Raw genomic sequence first — 17,846 nt, forward strand, 5'->3', positions numbered from 1 at the left:
TAGACCTATTCAAATGATTCATTGTGATATTTTGTGTCCTTTTCATTTACTATCCTATTCCAATGCTTGTTTTTTCTTAACTATTGTCGATGATTTTAGTCGTGCTACATGGATTTATCTTCTGACTATCAAATCTGAAAACTGCCATGCATTTACAATCTTTTTATTGCCATGGTTCATACTCAATTTCACTCTACAATACATTCGCTCATATCTGGCCATATCAACATTGATGACCATTTCCATAAAATCAAAGTCCTTCGATCCAACAATGGATCCGAATTTATATCCCATAACATGCAACAATTTTTTTCCAAACATGGGGTTATCCACCAACATAGTTGCGTTGCTACTCCCCAACAAAACGGTGTTGTTGAAAGAAAATATCGTCACTTACTCAACGTTGCACGAGCATTACGTTTTCAAGCTCATCTCCCGTTATCCTTCTGGGGTGAATGCATTCTTACAGTAGGCTATCTCATTAACAAAATTCCTAGCCCCTTGTTAAATGGCAAAGCACCTCATGAGCTTTTGTTTACACACCTCCCACTCTTGCCTATCTTCGTGTTTTTGGTTGTTTATGTTTTGCTCACAACACTTCCATTAAAAATAAGTTTGATCACCGAGGTAAACCTGACATCTTTATTGGTTATCCTTATGCTCAGAAAGGCTATCGCATTTATGATTTATCTTCCAAAAAAAAATTTACTTCCCATGGCATGATTTTCTATGAGAATGTATTCCCCTATCAACATTTATTTTCCCCACCATCACATCTGCCTGTTTATCCCTTATCCATCCCAGACAATGAAACTTTCGATATTCAATCTTCTCTTGTAGCTCCAGTAGTTAGAGCGCGCGCACCCTTTGATCCAGCATAAATTAAGCGCGCCCGTGCCCTCCCTCCTGTCAATTTTCCACCTCAATTAGCTTCGTCACCTGCAATTTTGGAATCCCCTCAGCCACCACAACTCAACCCTCCTACCTCACCTCGATCTACTAGAGTGCGACAGCCCCCACCACTTCTCATCAAAGATTATCACTGCCCTATTCTCACCAAGGCACCTACAGTCCCTCGTTCGACCAACCTCATACAATCGGACTTTAAGGTAACACGGTCTTTCACTCCATATGCTATGGCTTTCTATGTTTTTGACACTAATTTTTCTACTTGTCATAAAGTTTTTTTGTCTAAAGTGTCTTCTTCAGTTGCTCCTACATCTTTTTCCCAAGCTGTCAAAATTCCAGAATGGAGAGCTACTATGGCTACTTAAATTGCAGCTTTTGAACTGAATAACACATGAACTCTTATTCCGTTATCCCCTCATCATAAGCTTATTTGTTGTAAATGGGTTTTCAAGATTAAATATCATGCAGATGACTCTATTGAGCATTACAAAGCTCGTCTTGTTGCCAAAGGTTACAATCAGATTGAAGGACAAGACTATCATGACATTTTTGCACCCGTTGCTAAATTAGTCACTATTCGATTACTTCTCTCCATTGCTGCTATCAGACATTGGTCCCTTCATCAGCTGGATGTCCACAATGCCTTTCTCTAAGGCGATTTGGATGAAACTATCTACATGACCATACCTCCTGGCTTCGCCAAACAAGGGGAGCGCAAGATCTGTCGCCTCAATAAGTTTTTATATGGATTCAAGCAAGCTTCTCGACAATGGTTTGCCAAACTATCTACCACTCTTGTCAATGCCGACTTCACTCAGTCTAAATTTGATTATTCTCTGTTCACTAATATTTGTGGTTTTAATTTTACATTTGTTCTTGTTTATGTGGACGACATTCTAATCACAGGCAACAGTTCATCTCTCATTCATAACTTGAAGCAATTTTTAAAAGCAACGTTCTATATTAAGGACTTAGGATGTCTTAAATATTTCTTGGGTATTGAGGTAGCTCGATCCAAAAAAAGATTATTTCTTACACATCATAAATGTCTTTTGGACATTCTGTCTGATTGTGGTACCACTGGTGGTCGTATTTCTGAGTTTCCTATGGAAAAAAATTCAACCTCAATACCAATGATGGAACGTTACTTCAGGATCCGTAGTTTATCGTCGCTTGATTGGGCGTCTCCTGATTTGCACAAATTCTTTGAATATTTAATTTCATCATCTAGAACTTGTCAATCAATAAAAATCTCAAAAACTACAAAATAATCAATAAAATATAATTAGAATAGCGGTAAGTGAGGTATCAATCCACATCTTGAAGTGAATAAATGGGGGAGAAAAGATTTCTTAAACCAATAGCTAACTTGGTGATTAATATTAAAACAATTGTTGAGGATTTCTAATTTCTTATCTAAACTAAAAATAAAAGTAACTTGTAAGGAAATAATGACTAACTAAAACAATTAATTTTCAAAGATTAATTTATCAAAACTCTTGGTAGAAAGTTACTAACTCACCAACAATTCTTGTATTTCATTTTTATACCTATTGTAAAATTTCTCTGAAACTTCACTAAATCTTAAATGCTAGTTCTAGAATTACTGAAAAATATAACTTTAAGAACATAATAAAACATCTCAATATTAAATTCAATCCTCTATTCTCTTTGACTCCAAATGAGAAATTTTTAGGCATTCAATGTCTACAATAAGTACAAAAATCTCAAAAATCCTAAAAATCCCTTAATAACTAATAAAGTTGAGTCTAAAAGAATTTTAACAAAAAGAATAAACTAACAATGGAAAATACCCAGTATTTTTCACGGTGATAGAAACCATGCACATTTAACCTTAGTGCAAAAATCAATTAACAAGAGATATTATTGGATTTCATCAAAAACACATATAGTGGAGATTCTAACAAAAAAGACAAAAACAAAATAACAAGAATTTCATGGAGAGCTTTCATTTTCCACCATGGGGTGGAAGCTTAGCCCTCCATGCTATTAATTAACATGAAAGAATAATTAAAGACGAGATAGAGTGAACATTGAAACCGCCTTTATTGCTTTAATGTTGATCTTCGGAAAATTACACACTCAAGAGCACTCTTCCTCACTAATTAATGAACTAGAATTACAAAGCAAAATTTCTACTACTTGGACACTAGAATGGAGACAGAATGGATGTCGAATGGGTCTCCCTTCAATGCAAATTCTCTTCTCTATTTATAGCTTCCACAAACAAAATCTTGTTGCATATAGTATATTCACACAAAATGGAAATGTTATTTAGGATATGGGAAGAAAATATAAGATAAAAGAATTTAGGAAATGGAATATGGAAGAGATATTATCAAGGCATGAGGAAATAATGAAATATAAATTGGTAATCAAATAAAGGATAAAATGGAATGATATGGTTTTGAATTAGGAATGGAGTGATTTGGAAGAATATGGAGGATATGGGGGAATATATATGGTGGAAAAAATATAGGGTATTAAGTAATGATTTGATATAAAAAAAATCAAAAGAATAAATAATTAATGGAAATGGAGATATTTAATATGGTGAAAATGGTAAGAATATATGGTGGTAGTTGTAATTATCCTTTCTTGATTTCCTTCCATAATTATCAATTCTTTAACATTTTCTTCCATTCTTGACAACATAATTTATTCAATGAGCTCTCACTTATTGATTCTTTAAATGATTGTCTTTGGCTCATGAGCTCAGGCTTTGATTGGGCTTTGACCAACATCTTTATTTCTTACAAAAAAATATTAAACCAAATTAATAAAACATATTTTGCATGGGACTTTTCTAAAGATATGCACATATATGCAAATAAACATTTATGACCAAAAAATGTGCATAATGCTATGGAATAAAACAAATGTACGGTTTTACGTTAAAAATACGCAATTAAGCATAAATGATATTATAAAGTGCCTATAAAATTATATATAAAATATACAATTTTAGGCACTTATCATCTCCTATATCTCACAATTACACGACCAGATATCACTTATTCTGTTAATTATCTCAGCCATTTCATGCAGTCCCCACGGACTCCACATCTAGATGATGTTAATCGTATACTCCGTTACCTTAAAGGTTAGATCAACAAAGGGATTCTCTTAACCTCTACTAGTTCTTTATACATCTCTGGATTCTGTGACTCTGATTGGGCTGGTTGCCATGTCACTCGTTGTTATACTAGTGGTTATTGCACTTTTCTTGGTTCTATCCTTATCTCCTAGAAAACAAAGAAACAGAGCACTGCATCCCGTTCTTTTGCTGAAGCTGAATATTGTTCCATGGCTACCCTTCCATGTGAACTTCAATGGTTGAAGTATCTTCTGCATGACCTAAGCATCTCTCACCCCTCTCCAATGACCATGTTCTGCGACAATCAGGCCACCCTCCATATCTATCAGAATCCAGCTTTCTATGAACGAATGAAGCACATCGAATTGGACTGTCATTTCCTACGCGACAAGATACAGGCCAAGTTACTCTCTCTTAAGTTCGTTCCTTCCTCAACTCAAGTTGATGACACCTTCACTAAACCTCTCAGCAAGGACACCTTCCTCAGGTTAATTCGCAAATTAAGTGTTCTTGACATTCACTCTCCAACTTGAGGGGGAGTATTAGAAGTATCTTCTTGCAGAGCACACACGCCCTCTATTCGAGCACAATTAAAGCGCACTTGCGCCTCGCATTCCAGTAAACAGCTAAGATGTACTCACACCGTTTGTACATATCTTTGTTATTTTGTTTCTATTTAGGAACTTGTAATCTCTATATAAATCATTATATAAGACCAAAAAATCAATCAAGTAAATATTCTCTCAAATCTCTCTCTCTCTAATTTATCATAATGTGAGAATCTTTTCATAAGTAAAATGGAGTTCGACTGTGCCTTTGCCGATAACTTTGGTGCGATTGTCATTTGCCATTTTGACTTCATGTTCACCACCAGATAATTCATAACTCTTGAAGAGATTACGATCCTTGCAGATATATATGAATGGTTGCACCTGTCAAGCCACCATCCCCCATCTACATTAACAACATTAGCTTCAGAGACTGTAGCAATAAACTTTTCATCCCTAGCCATTTTCGCTTTATCTTTCTTGGCCTTCTTGCCATAGCGACAATCCCGAGCAAAATGACCAGGTTTGCCACAAGTATAGCAATCTCCATTATTCTTTTTTTGGTCATGTTTCTTCTTGAAAGAAGTTGTCTTCTTTGGCTTCAGTTTCTTGGATTTTCCACCCTCAACAATATTAGCCTTAGAAGTCTCCACTTCATCATCTTCCTTTTCACGATTCCGAGAATCCTCTTCAATACGAAGATGACGTTGAAGAGACTCAAGTGTGAACTTTTTCTATTCATGCTTCAATTTTTTCTTATAGCCTTTCCAAGATGAAGGTAACTTGGCAATAATTACCCCCACTTGAAACTCCTTGATCTACAAGGTCTATGCCAGTAGTTTTTAGATCACCAACAATATATTGAAGTTCATAAACTTGTTCAAGAACCGGTTTATCATTGGTCATCTTAAACTCAATGTAATTAGAAATAAGAAACTTTTGATTACTTGCCTCTTCAATCTTATACTTACTTTCCAAAGCAGTCAATAATTCTTTTGTGGTTCCAACTTGTCGATAGTTATTGTAGAGCGAATTGGAGAGTGCATTGAGAATGTGGCCTTTGCAAAGAAATTCATCGTCCTTGCGCTTTTGATGCTTAGCTTTCAAATTATCATCATCCTTGGCATTTGGCACGGAAAGCTTTTCGAGATCATCATCCAAAATGTAGGCAAGTTTGACAATGGCAAGGAAGAAGAGAACCTTTTGTTGCCAACGGGTAAAATTGGTTCCATCAAAGCGATCAAGACGAACGAGGTCTTGATTCATAACTTGAAGTGATTGAACTGCAGAAGGATCCATCGTTTGTACAAGAGAATGAGATTTTTGCTTAAAACTGTTGATTTTCAGGGGTTGCACAACGATGAATACGAATCCAAGAGAATAGGAGTATCGATTCAATGACTTCAAGGTGCGAAGAATCGGCTATCTTTTAAGCAAAATTTCTCTCCTCTGGTAGAAACCACGAACACACCTCTCAGGATACAATGAAGCCCCAATCCATAATTCGTCGAGTGTCGGATTGTGTATTATTTGACTCGACCAACAAACACTCGATAGAAAAACTATAGAAAAACTGATGATGCCAAATTACGCTCACAAAGAAGTGGTTTAATATCTTTGTATTAAAAGTATATCTCTATAGTGTGGTTTAATATATTGTCGTTCCAAAGAGACATAATAACCGTTTCTGATGTGTCTGTTCAAACACACTATACACCGTTTCAGAAATTAAGTGCCTGTTCAAAACATACCGGAACTAGCGCCTATATTTGAACTTTTTCGCTATGTTTAGAAACAATAACACGTTGCACAAGTCCACAATAATCAGTGAGTACACCATTTGTGTGTACATTGAATCGGCCCATGTGTCTTTCCATTTAATAACTACCCCATGGACTCATAGAGTATTCCCTTTCTTTACGTGACCACAACCAATTCAAGTCATACCATACCATACTTACACGGTCATTTCACAATTTGGACTGTTGTCCCATCCAAACCAAATGGGACTTCCATATACAGGGAAATCCAACCCATACTTTATGAGCCAAAAATACAATAACAATAATAAAGACATTTCATATTTGGAAAATTTCCAACAGTAATCATCCTCATTTCTCTTGTATTCTGAATCAGGGGCAGGAGCCGATATATCTCCCAATATATAGCTTATTTAACAAATAATTTTTTGGCAAAAACCTGGCTGGTTGGGTTAGATTTTTTATGTAACGTGTAATCAAATTCTCATTACAAAAACCCTACTGTTGGCAACTTGGCATGAATTGCCTTGGATCATTCGGTTGATGGTTGGCAATAACCAGCTGCATTCATCTTTTCAATGTCAACGATGACCAATGACCACGACTAACTATACCAGTCAATCTTTTGACCACGACTAGTATATACAGTCATTCTGCCCATCTGAAACGAATGTGGATATATCCATTCTTAAAAGTTAAAACCAAACCTACGGAGCATTTCTTGGCTGAAAAACTTCTTTTTTCAGAGGCTGCATTTTCAACCTTAATTTAAATTTTCCTTCTGAACTAAATTTACACGTTGGAGTTCATGAATAATGTTGCCATAGTTGTGCATTAAGCGCTTCATCATTTCAGCAATGCCAAATGCAGAACAAGTCAATAATGCTGCTCCTAATTTTAACTTATATCCCTTGCGAATATTTGCATCCCAAGGGATGCCTAACTTGCAGCGGTCCCAATAATTGAGCTAGTGCATGGTCCATGATTAGGTGATGATATTAAGTTCTAATAAACGCGATCGTCTAGATCGAAGACTAGAACTATGGTCCTTTTTAGGATTTTCAAGTTGCTATAGCTAGCACGCACGTCACATTTTCATCTAAGCGTGCTTTAGTTACTAAGTGAATGTACAAACACCAAAATAAGAATGGTTTTTTTCTCAGAACGGCGCAAAGGGATGGGGATTTATGATTTAGACGGTGAGAGAGTCCGTGAAAACCGACGTAAATGTTTAGTTTGTGAGAAACACAAACAACATATATATATATAGAAAAATAAAATAAAAAATGGACACATCTGCTTTGATTTGAAATTATATTTTGGGTCCCTTATATTTTTTCATAAATGTGTGTACCTTCTAGTTTTACCGACATCTCAAGAGAATTTAATTCTATATATATGTTCATCGAAGAAAAAAATAGAATTTATTTCTACCTGTTTATTTCACATTTTCTACCTCTTATAGTCAAAAGTACAAGAGAATCAAATCATAATTTTCACAAGTTGAGGGAAGATGCAATTAAAATGTGCAATATTCAAGTTAAAATCCAGATCTGAGAAATTTCACACTTCAAAAAGTTGCAAACTATGATTTCTTCAATAGAACTTACACAACTGGCTGTAAAATAACCAAGAGCCAATTGTCAATCAGCATTATCATCACACGAACCAATCCGCGTCTAAAGTTGTTGGAAGTTAGAAAGATGAAACTGATCTTTAATCTACTTCACATGTGCATCTTTTAATATATATATATATATATATATTGATTATTAAGCCTATTTAAACCTGTCTCTGATCATACTCAAAAACCCCACTCTGACATTTATCTTCTCTGCGTGTCTTTCCCTCTCAAGCACTCAAAATCACAAAAAAAAATAAAAATCACTCATTGGTCATGGGGATCTTCATGGTATTTTGTGTGGTGCTTTTTCTTTTATACCCTTTGTTCTTATTGTGGAAGTTGGTTGATCAATGGAGAGATCAAGCTTGCTATGTAATGCACTATGAATGTTTTAAGCCCAGTGATGATAGAAAAGTTGATACTGAATTTTGTGGTGAAATTATTCACAGAAACAAGAACTTAGGTCTTAAAGAGTATAGATTTCTTTTGAAAGCTATCGTAAGTTCAGGCATTGGGGAAGAAACTTATGCTCCAAGGAATATCATCTTGGGTCAAGAAGAAAATCCAACTCTCAAAGATGCTATTTTAGAGATGGAGGAGTTCTTTTACGACACACTGGATAAACTGTTTGCGAAAACTGGAGTTTCTCCAAAGGAAATTGACATACTTGTTGTGAACATATCGATGCTTTCCACGGTTCCTTCTCTAGCTGCAAAGATAATCAACAGGTACAAAATGAGGGAGGACATTAAGGTCTTCAATCTCACTGGTATGGGGTGTAGTGCTAGTCTCATTTCCATCGACATCGTCCAAAACGTCTTCAAAAGCTATAAGAAAGCTTTTGCTATTGTTGTGACTTCAGAATCTTTGGCTCCAAATTGGTATGTTGGAAATAATAGGTCCATGATTCTTGCAAACTGTTTGTTTAGATCAGGTGGTTGTTCCATCTTACTGACAAACAATCGATATCTTAGAGACCAAGCCATGTTAGAATTAAAGTGCCTAGTCCGAACTCATTTGGGTGCTAATGATGAAGCCTACCATTGTTGCGTGCAAACTGAAGATGAGGATGGGCGCATAGGATTTCACTTAAGCAAGGAACTACCAAAATCGGCTACTAGAGCGTTCATCGAAAACCTTAAAGTAATTGCACCAAAGATATTACCCATATCGGAGTTACTCCGTTATGTAATCGTATCCCACATACAGCGACGCAAGAAAGATGGAGCTCTTAAGACTGCTGGAGTAAGCAGACCTACTATCAATTTCAAGACGGGGGTTGATCATTTTTGTGTTCATACTGGTGGGACAGCGGTCATCGATGGAGTGGAGAAGAGTTTGGGGCTTAGCAAGTACGATCTGGAGCCATCAAGGATGACACTACATAGATATGGTAACACATCAGCTAGTAGCCTTTGGTATGTGTTAGGGTACATGGAAGCTAAAAAGAGGCTTAAGAAGGGTGAGACAGTGTTGATGATCAGCTTTGGAGCAGGGTTCAAGTGTAATAGTTGCTTGTGGAAAGTTGTTAGAGATGTGGACAATGAAAATGTTTGGAAAGATTGCGTTGCTAGCTACCCTCCCAAAAATATAGTGAACCCCTTCATGGAGAAGTATGGTTGGATCAATGAAGAAGACCCATTCAACCAAATGTTCTGAACTCTACATTTATATCTGTCACACATTCAGGTATTTTCTATGTGTGGTATATAGCTTGATTGTTGCACTGCAATACAGAGTGAAATTAATGTGTTTTAAATCATCTTATAAGCAATTTCATTAAATATTAAACGAAGTTTTGCATCTTAATGGTTGTACTTAATAGTACATAGCAGGGGGACATTAGTACAGGGAAACACTATAAGCTTAATTATGATCTTTTATGATGTAGTGCCCGGTAAAATATTTTCCCGGAGTGACATATAATATCCTATTGATGACAGGGTTGGAGGTAGTTCAACGAAAGATACTTTGGGACACAGAAAACGAGATTACGGAACAAGATAGTGACAGGGGACACCATATATTGCAGCATTTTTCACTTACGACTCGAAGTTGAAACGCCAACGTCAAAGTTCTCTGTGTGTCAATATGTCAAATTAGAGACAAGGTTTGTTAATAGGGAGAATTTTCCAATTTGGCAAAACATATTTGCATTTAATGAAATGTCCAATTTAGATTGTATTAGAAGTTGAATCAGACTTGTATTAGAAATTGAAACACCAGCCACCATGTTCTGCCATTGGTAAACTCAGGCATAAGAGTTGTTGATTAGGTTGTTAAATTGTCAATTTCTCCATAAGCTCGAACTTGTACCATGGTCCAAAGTCACAAAACTTAATTACATATGCAATGAAAATCTGACAACAACAAAGGACTAATTCAAGCAACTTAAACTTCTTTATTAAAAGTTGAATCGAAACAAGGCGAAGTTCATGTAAGTGATCTCTTAAGGCCTCAACTAAAACCTTACACCTTGCTCTAACCCAGGTATACATATTCTTTTTGAGATAAAAATGAGAACCTATTTCTTAAATTCCATGTTAGTGGCGGTGCTAGGAGAGTTGTGACATTGATATATTGAGAAACCAAGAAGAAAAACAATGGATTGAGAGATTGGAGATTGATTAAGGTTAGAGTGATTTGAGTTATTGAGTTCTCTACCCAGAGTTACATATTTATACTAACCTGCTTTGGGTGTGAAGTAACCCAAAACATGAGAATAGAAACTACTAGTTATGGATGTTCACACTTATAGAAACGTGGGACTTTACATATATATTCACAGTTATAGAAACGTGGGACTTTACATATAGGACATATTCTAATACTCCCCCTCAAGCTGTAATACCACAAACTTGCAAATTACAGCTTGAATGGCAGAAAGAAAAGATAAGAATACAGCTCCCACTTTCATATAGAACTGCCTTTAGTTGAAGAACTCAAACAACTATTGAGACGAGACGTTCTAGAAAGTGAAACTATCGGTGTAGACAATGGCCTAACCTGAATACTGAAGTTGTACCATAGCCACAAACTAAAAACAGAACACCTATTTGATGACTGCAACCTGAGAGATGAATCTGAATAGTGCAATGATGATGTGACTGCAACCTGAGAGATTAATACTGAGTACCTGGCACCACTGCGGCATAAAAGGAATCAAAACCTGAAAATATGTACCATTAACAACAACAGCATATGAGAAGCTCCTCAATAAGAAGGCTAAAACAGAAAGCCGGTGAAACACCATAGAACTTAGAACCATGACATGAAAGGGAGTCAAACCCTTACAAACGAAAGAACTTATCAACCAACTAATAATCAAGAATTCTACCAAATCATATTAGCTGAGACGAGGAGAAACTGCAAAAGAATACGGAAAACTAGACCTGAGATACAGAGACGAAAAGGCCAGAGCATGTGCGCGCCTTCCACTAGAAAACTGTGATATAAAGCAAACTTTGAATACTGAAAAGAGTGTCCGTGCTTGTACGAAGACAATCTTGAGTGCATGCATGCTGTAGGGGTAATATTTTGTCAGTGTCCTAAAGACACGTGGCAGAGTGAGATTACCCCGAAGGATCGTTATTAGAAAGAGAATGGACCATAAGATAATGCCTCTAGAACTGATTTGGTCAGTTCTGGTCAATTCCTACGAGTTCAGGACAGTTCCTTTAGTTTGACTAGTCAGTTCCGCGAAGTAGTTTGGGAACTGGGTAGGTCAGTTCCGAAATTGGTCTAGAACTCGATGACGACCTTGTACAACTGTATTTCAGTATTAGAAGGACTCTTGGGGGTGTTTAGAATAGGTGTTCCTTTTATAGCAAACTTCTAGGTCTAAAGGTTTATTATGGAAACCTAGTCCAACCATGTCTCCTTCTATGTGATAACTTCTATTTTGATGTTGATCTTATCTTGGCAAGAAAAGAGGATACCCTAGCGAGAGGATGGTTTCTTGGTAGCCAAGGAAACCTTATTCTAGGGCCTTCCATAAGTCACCATATATAGGAAGCAGCAGTATGGGAATATGGGACGGATCCCTAATGGCCAAGATATAGAGGCGGCTCTCTAGAGGCCAACTTCTAGTCATCTTTTCTTCCCTACTCAGTATGTTATTCAACCCTATAAAGAACTACGACAGACTTGATTCTTGAAAGAGGATACGTAGGCAGCCACTTCGTAGATCAGTCCATATTATCAAACACTCCTATTGGTTTTGGTAGATACGCTTTGAACTAGAACACGGTGTGAAGACATCAGCAGAAGATTGTGGGATACTCAGAAAATCCCCTACATCTTATGGCGCCGTCTGTGGGGACGAGAAGATATTTGTGATTTTCTTATTTGAAGTGTTAATCGACAATTTTTGGTGAATGTTTTCGCTGAAAATATTGTTATTCAAGTATTAAGTAGTGGTGTGCATTGGATGCTTAAGAAAACAGATTTGTTAAGATTTGATATTTGTATCACAGCCACTACTTTTTGCTTTCACTATTTCTATTTCGGATTCCACATTGTGGATGCTAGGCCACGCCGAAGCACTCTTAATGAAGAGCTTTTGGTTACAGTTGTGTTTACACTAAGCGTGGCGGCAAGTTTTCAGGCAACCATGGTCACGCTCTTTGTTTGCAGTAAGGCTTTTGCTTGCTATGTACCTGTCGGTGTTTCACTTGACAGAGAAAACACGTACTGGAGATAAACTTATTCGCTTTCTTTAGACGGTAGTTTGGTGGTGGATACTGATTGTCAAGCCACATCTTCTTCCTATTAGTTGGTATAACTGAGCATAAGATTTAAATTCATGATGTGAAAAGCCATAAATCTGTATGCTTGATTTAAATTTTCTTTGTCTGATCCCAACGTAAAAAATGGTTGTGATCGGAAATTCCAAATCTTGCTAGATGAAGTTTCACCTTTTCGTTATCTTTGGTGCTGCTTTAGATCTGCTTAGGTTTATTAACCTATGATCTACGATTTGAAAATTTCTCTGTTAGATCGTGTATTCGTATCAAAGACGATCATGAATCTTTGAAATCATATGGCAATCAAGGTCATAAATAAGAAGTTTGTATTATTAGTATAGAAGTCGGGGCAATCCAAGTGTTACGCTGGCAGTGGTTGTTTGGCCACTTCCAATCTTAGAGACATCTTCACATCAATCTGGTAAAAGTGACTTGTCAACCATCGAGGGGTTTAACACTTGATTGGTTTAAAGTCGAGCTTCACCTTTCGGTTGGTATCAATTCTTCAGAGTAAAAGTGTCGAGTTGATCTACTTGAGGAAGCCTAGTTCAGTGTCTTCGGTTGTGAACAGTTCCTGCTTATGGTAATGCTCGAGAATGGAGTGGAAATGGAAGTGAGCCTTTCCTAACCTCATGGTTTGTACAACCTGGTGATGAAGGTGGTATGTGTTGAAGAAGCCTGCCAAGATTTTCATGTGTAAGAACCTAGTGATTTTCTCTTAAGTTTATTGTCAAATCTTGTTTTGCACAGTGTTCTTGCTTCAACAAGGAATGGTTATTTAGTTAATATGGATATGGTCGATTTCCATGTATAAGAGTTGATTGAGTGGTAATACCACACAGAGGGGTGGTTGCCAAACCACTGCCTATCCTGCGGTAACTCAAGTTCTATCTAGTGTTTGGTGGGGGACTAGTGTAGTCCAAACACATGATATTTTCCTAATTGAGATGAGTTTTGGTATTTTGGTCATAACTTTGGTAACAGCGTGCGTGCTGCCGAGATCTTTCCGAATTGGGGTCACACGCGTGATTCTGACAACCGTAGCCAACCACATAGCTCAATCTCTATGGTCACCGTTTTCGAGGTCAAAATCCACTATTTTCCCTTCCAAATTCATCATTTTTAGATTTTCTTTCCTTTTTGCCATTTTGGAAGTAAATCTGAGTCCGATTTGGGCTAGATTTTTTGTAGATTACTTCTGTTATATCAAAACATGATAGCTTTCATGAGATTGAGCTTTTGGTTGAAGTCGTCTATTCTGATCGGGAAGTGTTTATACCAGTTTCAGAGATGTATTGACTTTCTAGCTCTATGCTACACCGGGGGTGGTTGTTTGACCACTTCCGATCCTGGCAAGGGACAAGTTCTTCTCGTTCTTAGGATGTCATGACCCATGAAAATCAATGCACAGAATAGATAGATGTCTATTACGCATGTGATGATGGAGATTAATATAACAACTTAATAAGTTTGTATTCAGTTTGGAAAAAGAATGGTGACGTCCAAGACAAATTAAACTCTGAGCTTGTACAACACATGGCGTTGTTGTGTTTACACAAAGCAAAACTTCTTGTGTGGAATTTGGTTTAGTGGTATTGCCATAGTGAGCATGGTAGTCCAATCACTTCCAACACTAGCTACAACTTGGTTTCTGGACATCATTAATTAGTGGGGAGGGGCACTCTCGCTGTCCATCCATGCATTAATAGTATGTTTATATTAGCTTCAATTGTGACGACAACTTGGAGCAGTATGCTACAATAACTCTAGCTAGTTCGCTGATTTTGCTACAATAGGGATGGTCGTTTGGCCACTTCCAATCTTGGAGACATCTTTACTTCAGTGTTTGGCGGGGGACTGGTGCAGTCCCACCATACCAACATGGTATTTGATTAAGTATGGTGATTCGTCAACGACCTATGGAATTCAAGATTTTCAATCATGGGGTAGTTGAGTTTCACCTTATTGAAAGTGAGACGTTGTAAGGAACCGCCATAAAGGGGTTTCTAAAGATGAATGCATGTTTGTCATCTTTCTCATGCTTTAGTATGACACCAAGAGCATTAAATCACTCAGGGGGTGGTGCAACCACTTTATTCAGTTAAGAGCTCATGGTGAACTTTGGAATTTCTTGATTGAAATGGTTCATTCATGCACTTAGTTTCAACAAGCGCTAGCAAAAGTGTAGTATCTTTTTGTACAAAGCTCGGTTTTGCAAGCGGTTTTTTGGGATTGGAAGAAGATTCTGCTAGCTCCCTCATGGTATATGGTACAACATCCACTTCTCTACCAGTTTACACAGGAGCTCAAATCTTTTGGGCACTGCAGACTGAAGTCTTAATCTTGACAGTTTCGGCACGAGACAGAGAAACAAGCATCAATTCCTCTCTATAGGTCGGTTTTGCATGTCGTTTCTTGTGTTAGAAACTAGATTACAGTGTCTTTCTGGTGATATGAGACACTAAACTTGGTTCTTATGTATTTGGTTCAGTAACTTATATCTTTGGACGGAAGTCATAAATTGGTAGTTTAGTAGAAGAACATGTATAACGTCCTCCCTTCCCTTAAGGGCCATTTTGTGAGTTGTTTCTTGCGTTAGAAACTTAAGCCAGTTACCTTTTTGAAGGTTCATGGCACTACAAAAATTTCTCCTTGTGATACATCAGGTATTGAATCTTTTTTGTGACTGTGAACTGAACTTGGAACTCAGATGGTTAGGACACATGTCACAAAAAAAAAAAGGCATGTCTTCCTCCATGCAGGTCGGGTATGCAAGCTGTTGAAAGTTTTAGAAGATAGACTCAGAACCTTTCCGTTGGTATATGGGAAAATTTCTTGTTCTTTTGTAGCTGGTACAGAAATCCAAATGTTTAGATGAGTATGAAGAAAACTAGGAGTCTAGCCAGTTTTGACACATCTCCTGGATATGGGCACCTCTTTCTCTACCGAGATCAGAGCTGCAAGACATTTGTTTCTAGTATGGAGCTGGTTATAATGCTCACAAAGGCGAATAGTTGCCTACTTATTGCACTAAGGCTGCAAACCAACGCTAATCTATGTTCTTAAGAGTCAAGAATTATGATGGAACTGTTGGTCTTGGCTTCTTGACTTTCTTATGGAATAGGGGTAGTTTCTATACAACTTCACCTCTGTTCGGCCTAAGAAAAACTGGGGGTAAGTGTGTATCTTATCATTGTTGCTTACAACTTTGTTTTTGACAGGATTCTTAACGTTGTCACTTACAACTTTGCATAAGTTTTCCTTCAACCGACCAGTGAAGATTCTAACTCTAAAAGCATGCAACGGATGACATCAGGAATTAATTGAACATGGTTGGTCACATGAAAAATTTATTCCAATGTTTATATTAAGTTTCGGATAAGATCCTCGATGGAGTGCACCTCCAGGAAGGGTAATCAATAGCATTTGATCGGTGAACTACATGCCAATTCTACATGGATCTAACATACTCACCAGCTGATAAATGTAAAATGAATAGCCTACCTACGAAATGAACGATGAATTCTCAACGTAAGTAAACTATAACTATTTTGATGCTATCTTGTTTATCAAAGAATTCTACTCTCAATCCTATGAGATATAGTGGAGTAGATAAGTTCGTTCCACTCCTAGTGCTCTAGCATGGATGTTTTCTAATCTAACTAGTCGTTTTTAAGTCTATGAGAGTTTTACGAAGGGAATTATACTACGATGCAACTACCCACAAGATGCAACTAGTCGATTATCTAAATAATTATGGGAATGCTACGTTGATTCTATGATAAGGAATTAGAGGGGGATTGATTCCACCTTAACTCAACTTAATCCACTAATCCACTAATCGTCATAATCCGCGTTTGAATCGCCCATGGGCAAGTAACAATTGGTTATTCCTAATCCCTAATTATACATGGCATTTCTAACAATTCATAACTAGCATGTGAACAATTAAACCCATTCTCATGGTGAACTAATCATTTCTAGAGTGGAATAGAAAATACGACGACTCTACGATAATCGGAATCAAGCTTTCATCAAGGCTTCACAACCCCCTCTAATGGAGGTTAGCCTTGAATCATTCCGCAATCATTTCCATTGAGATTAAAACTAAACATAATAAAAAGCATTGAAATTTACTTAACTAAACAATAATGAAATCTAATTTAATGACCAAATTGAAATAAGGACATGAATTGAAATTATATCTAGAATTGGAAATTACAAAAATCGAAATTGATAACAAATACTACTTTATTGATCTAATCCAATGAAGAACAAGATTTAAGGTTTAATCTAATAAAGGATTTGAAACTAATTAAATAAAACAATTAAATCTAGATCTAGAAGCTATTTTAATGGCTACTTTCTATTCTAAGCTATCTACCCTAATTCTCTACTTCTTAATCTACCATTAACAAAGACTTAAGCTTTTGTTCTTATACATTCAGATCCAAAATTCGTGCATGGGCTTGGAGCCAGGTTTGGGCCGAGAATCGTGCCCAAAACCCAATTCTTTTCACCAAAAGGCCTCTTCAGCTGCAGTTGACTTCCACAGACTTTTCGTCCACTTCTGCTCCTCTGATTGGGTCAAGGCTCGGACCGTTACAAAGCTCTTTCCGAGCCAGTCGTTTTGACATAAGGTATGCCCAATTCGGTCTGAGTCCAAAGATACGGCTTTCGAAGTTCTCACTGACTTTTGCTCCTCAGATCTCGCTAAAGTGGTACATTTCTCGCATTATAATGGACTTTGAAGCCCTTGCATAAAACGCCGTAATCGTTAACTCTTACTTATTATTCACATAATTGGTCTAACAAAGATGATTATTAAGGGGGTTAAAACTACAGTTTTGGGCTCTTATCAAACCACCCCCCAAACAAAGATTTTGCTTGTCCTCAAGCAAAGATGAGAAATTAGAATAAGTGACCAAAAGTGGAGTTCTAACTACTCTCGTTTACTGAGTCGCATTGCATTGACCATATGCAACAAGGCCTTAAACCACTAGGAATTCCCTAGTGGACGAAGTTATAGCCTCGTGAGAGTTTTCCAAAGGGGTACTCACAAACTTCATCTATACTACAACGACTAAGAAAATAAAACTATTGTTTCCTTATTCATGCTCAACTATCTATACATCTCTAGCA

At 37.0% G+C, this 17,846-nt stretch overlaps 1 protein-coding gene across 1 annotated transcript; it reads left to right on the forward strand.

The window, feature by feature from the left end:
- The first annotated feature begins 8,116 nt into the window (after window positions 1-8,116).
- On the forward strand, window positions 8,117-10,209 carry LOC147488412 (3-ketoacyl-CoA synthase 12-like). Its single transcript, XM_086573363.1, has 2 exons — window positions 8,117-9,648; window positions 9,903-10,209. The coding sequence occupies exon 1, from the start codon at window positions 8,233-8,235 to the stop codon at window positions 9,616-9,618; it is 1,386 nt and encodes a 461-aa protein (XP_086429489.1). The 5' UTR covers window positions 8,117-8,232; the 3' UTR covers window positions 9,619-9,648; window positions 9,903-10,209.
- The last annotated feature ends 7,637 nt before the right edge of the window (window positions 10,210-17,846 follow it).

This window comes from Coptis chinensis, chromosome 7, assembly GCF_015680905.1.
Source record: "Coptis chinensis isolate HL-2020 chromosome 7, ASM1568090v1, whole genome shotgun sequence".
NCBI classification, from domain to species: domain Eukaryota; kingdom Viridiplantae; phylum Streptophyta; class Magnoliopsida; order Ranunculales; family Ranunculaceae; genus Coptis; species Coptis chinensis.

Excerpts from the sequence above, each read along its gene's own strand:
- LOC147488412 (XM_086573363.1), top strand. The coding sequence starts at position 8,233 with ATGGGGATCTTCATGGTATTTTGTGTGGTGCTTTTTCTTTTATACCCT.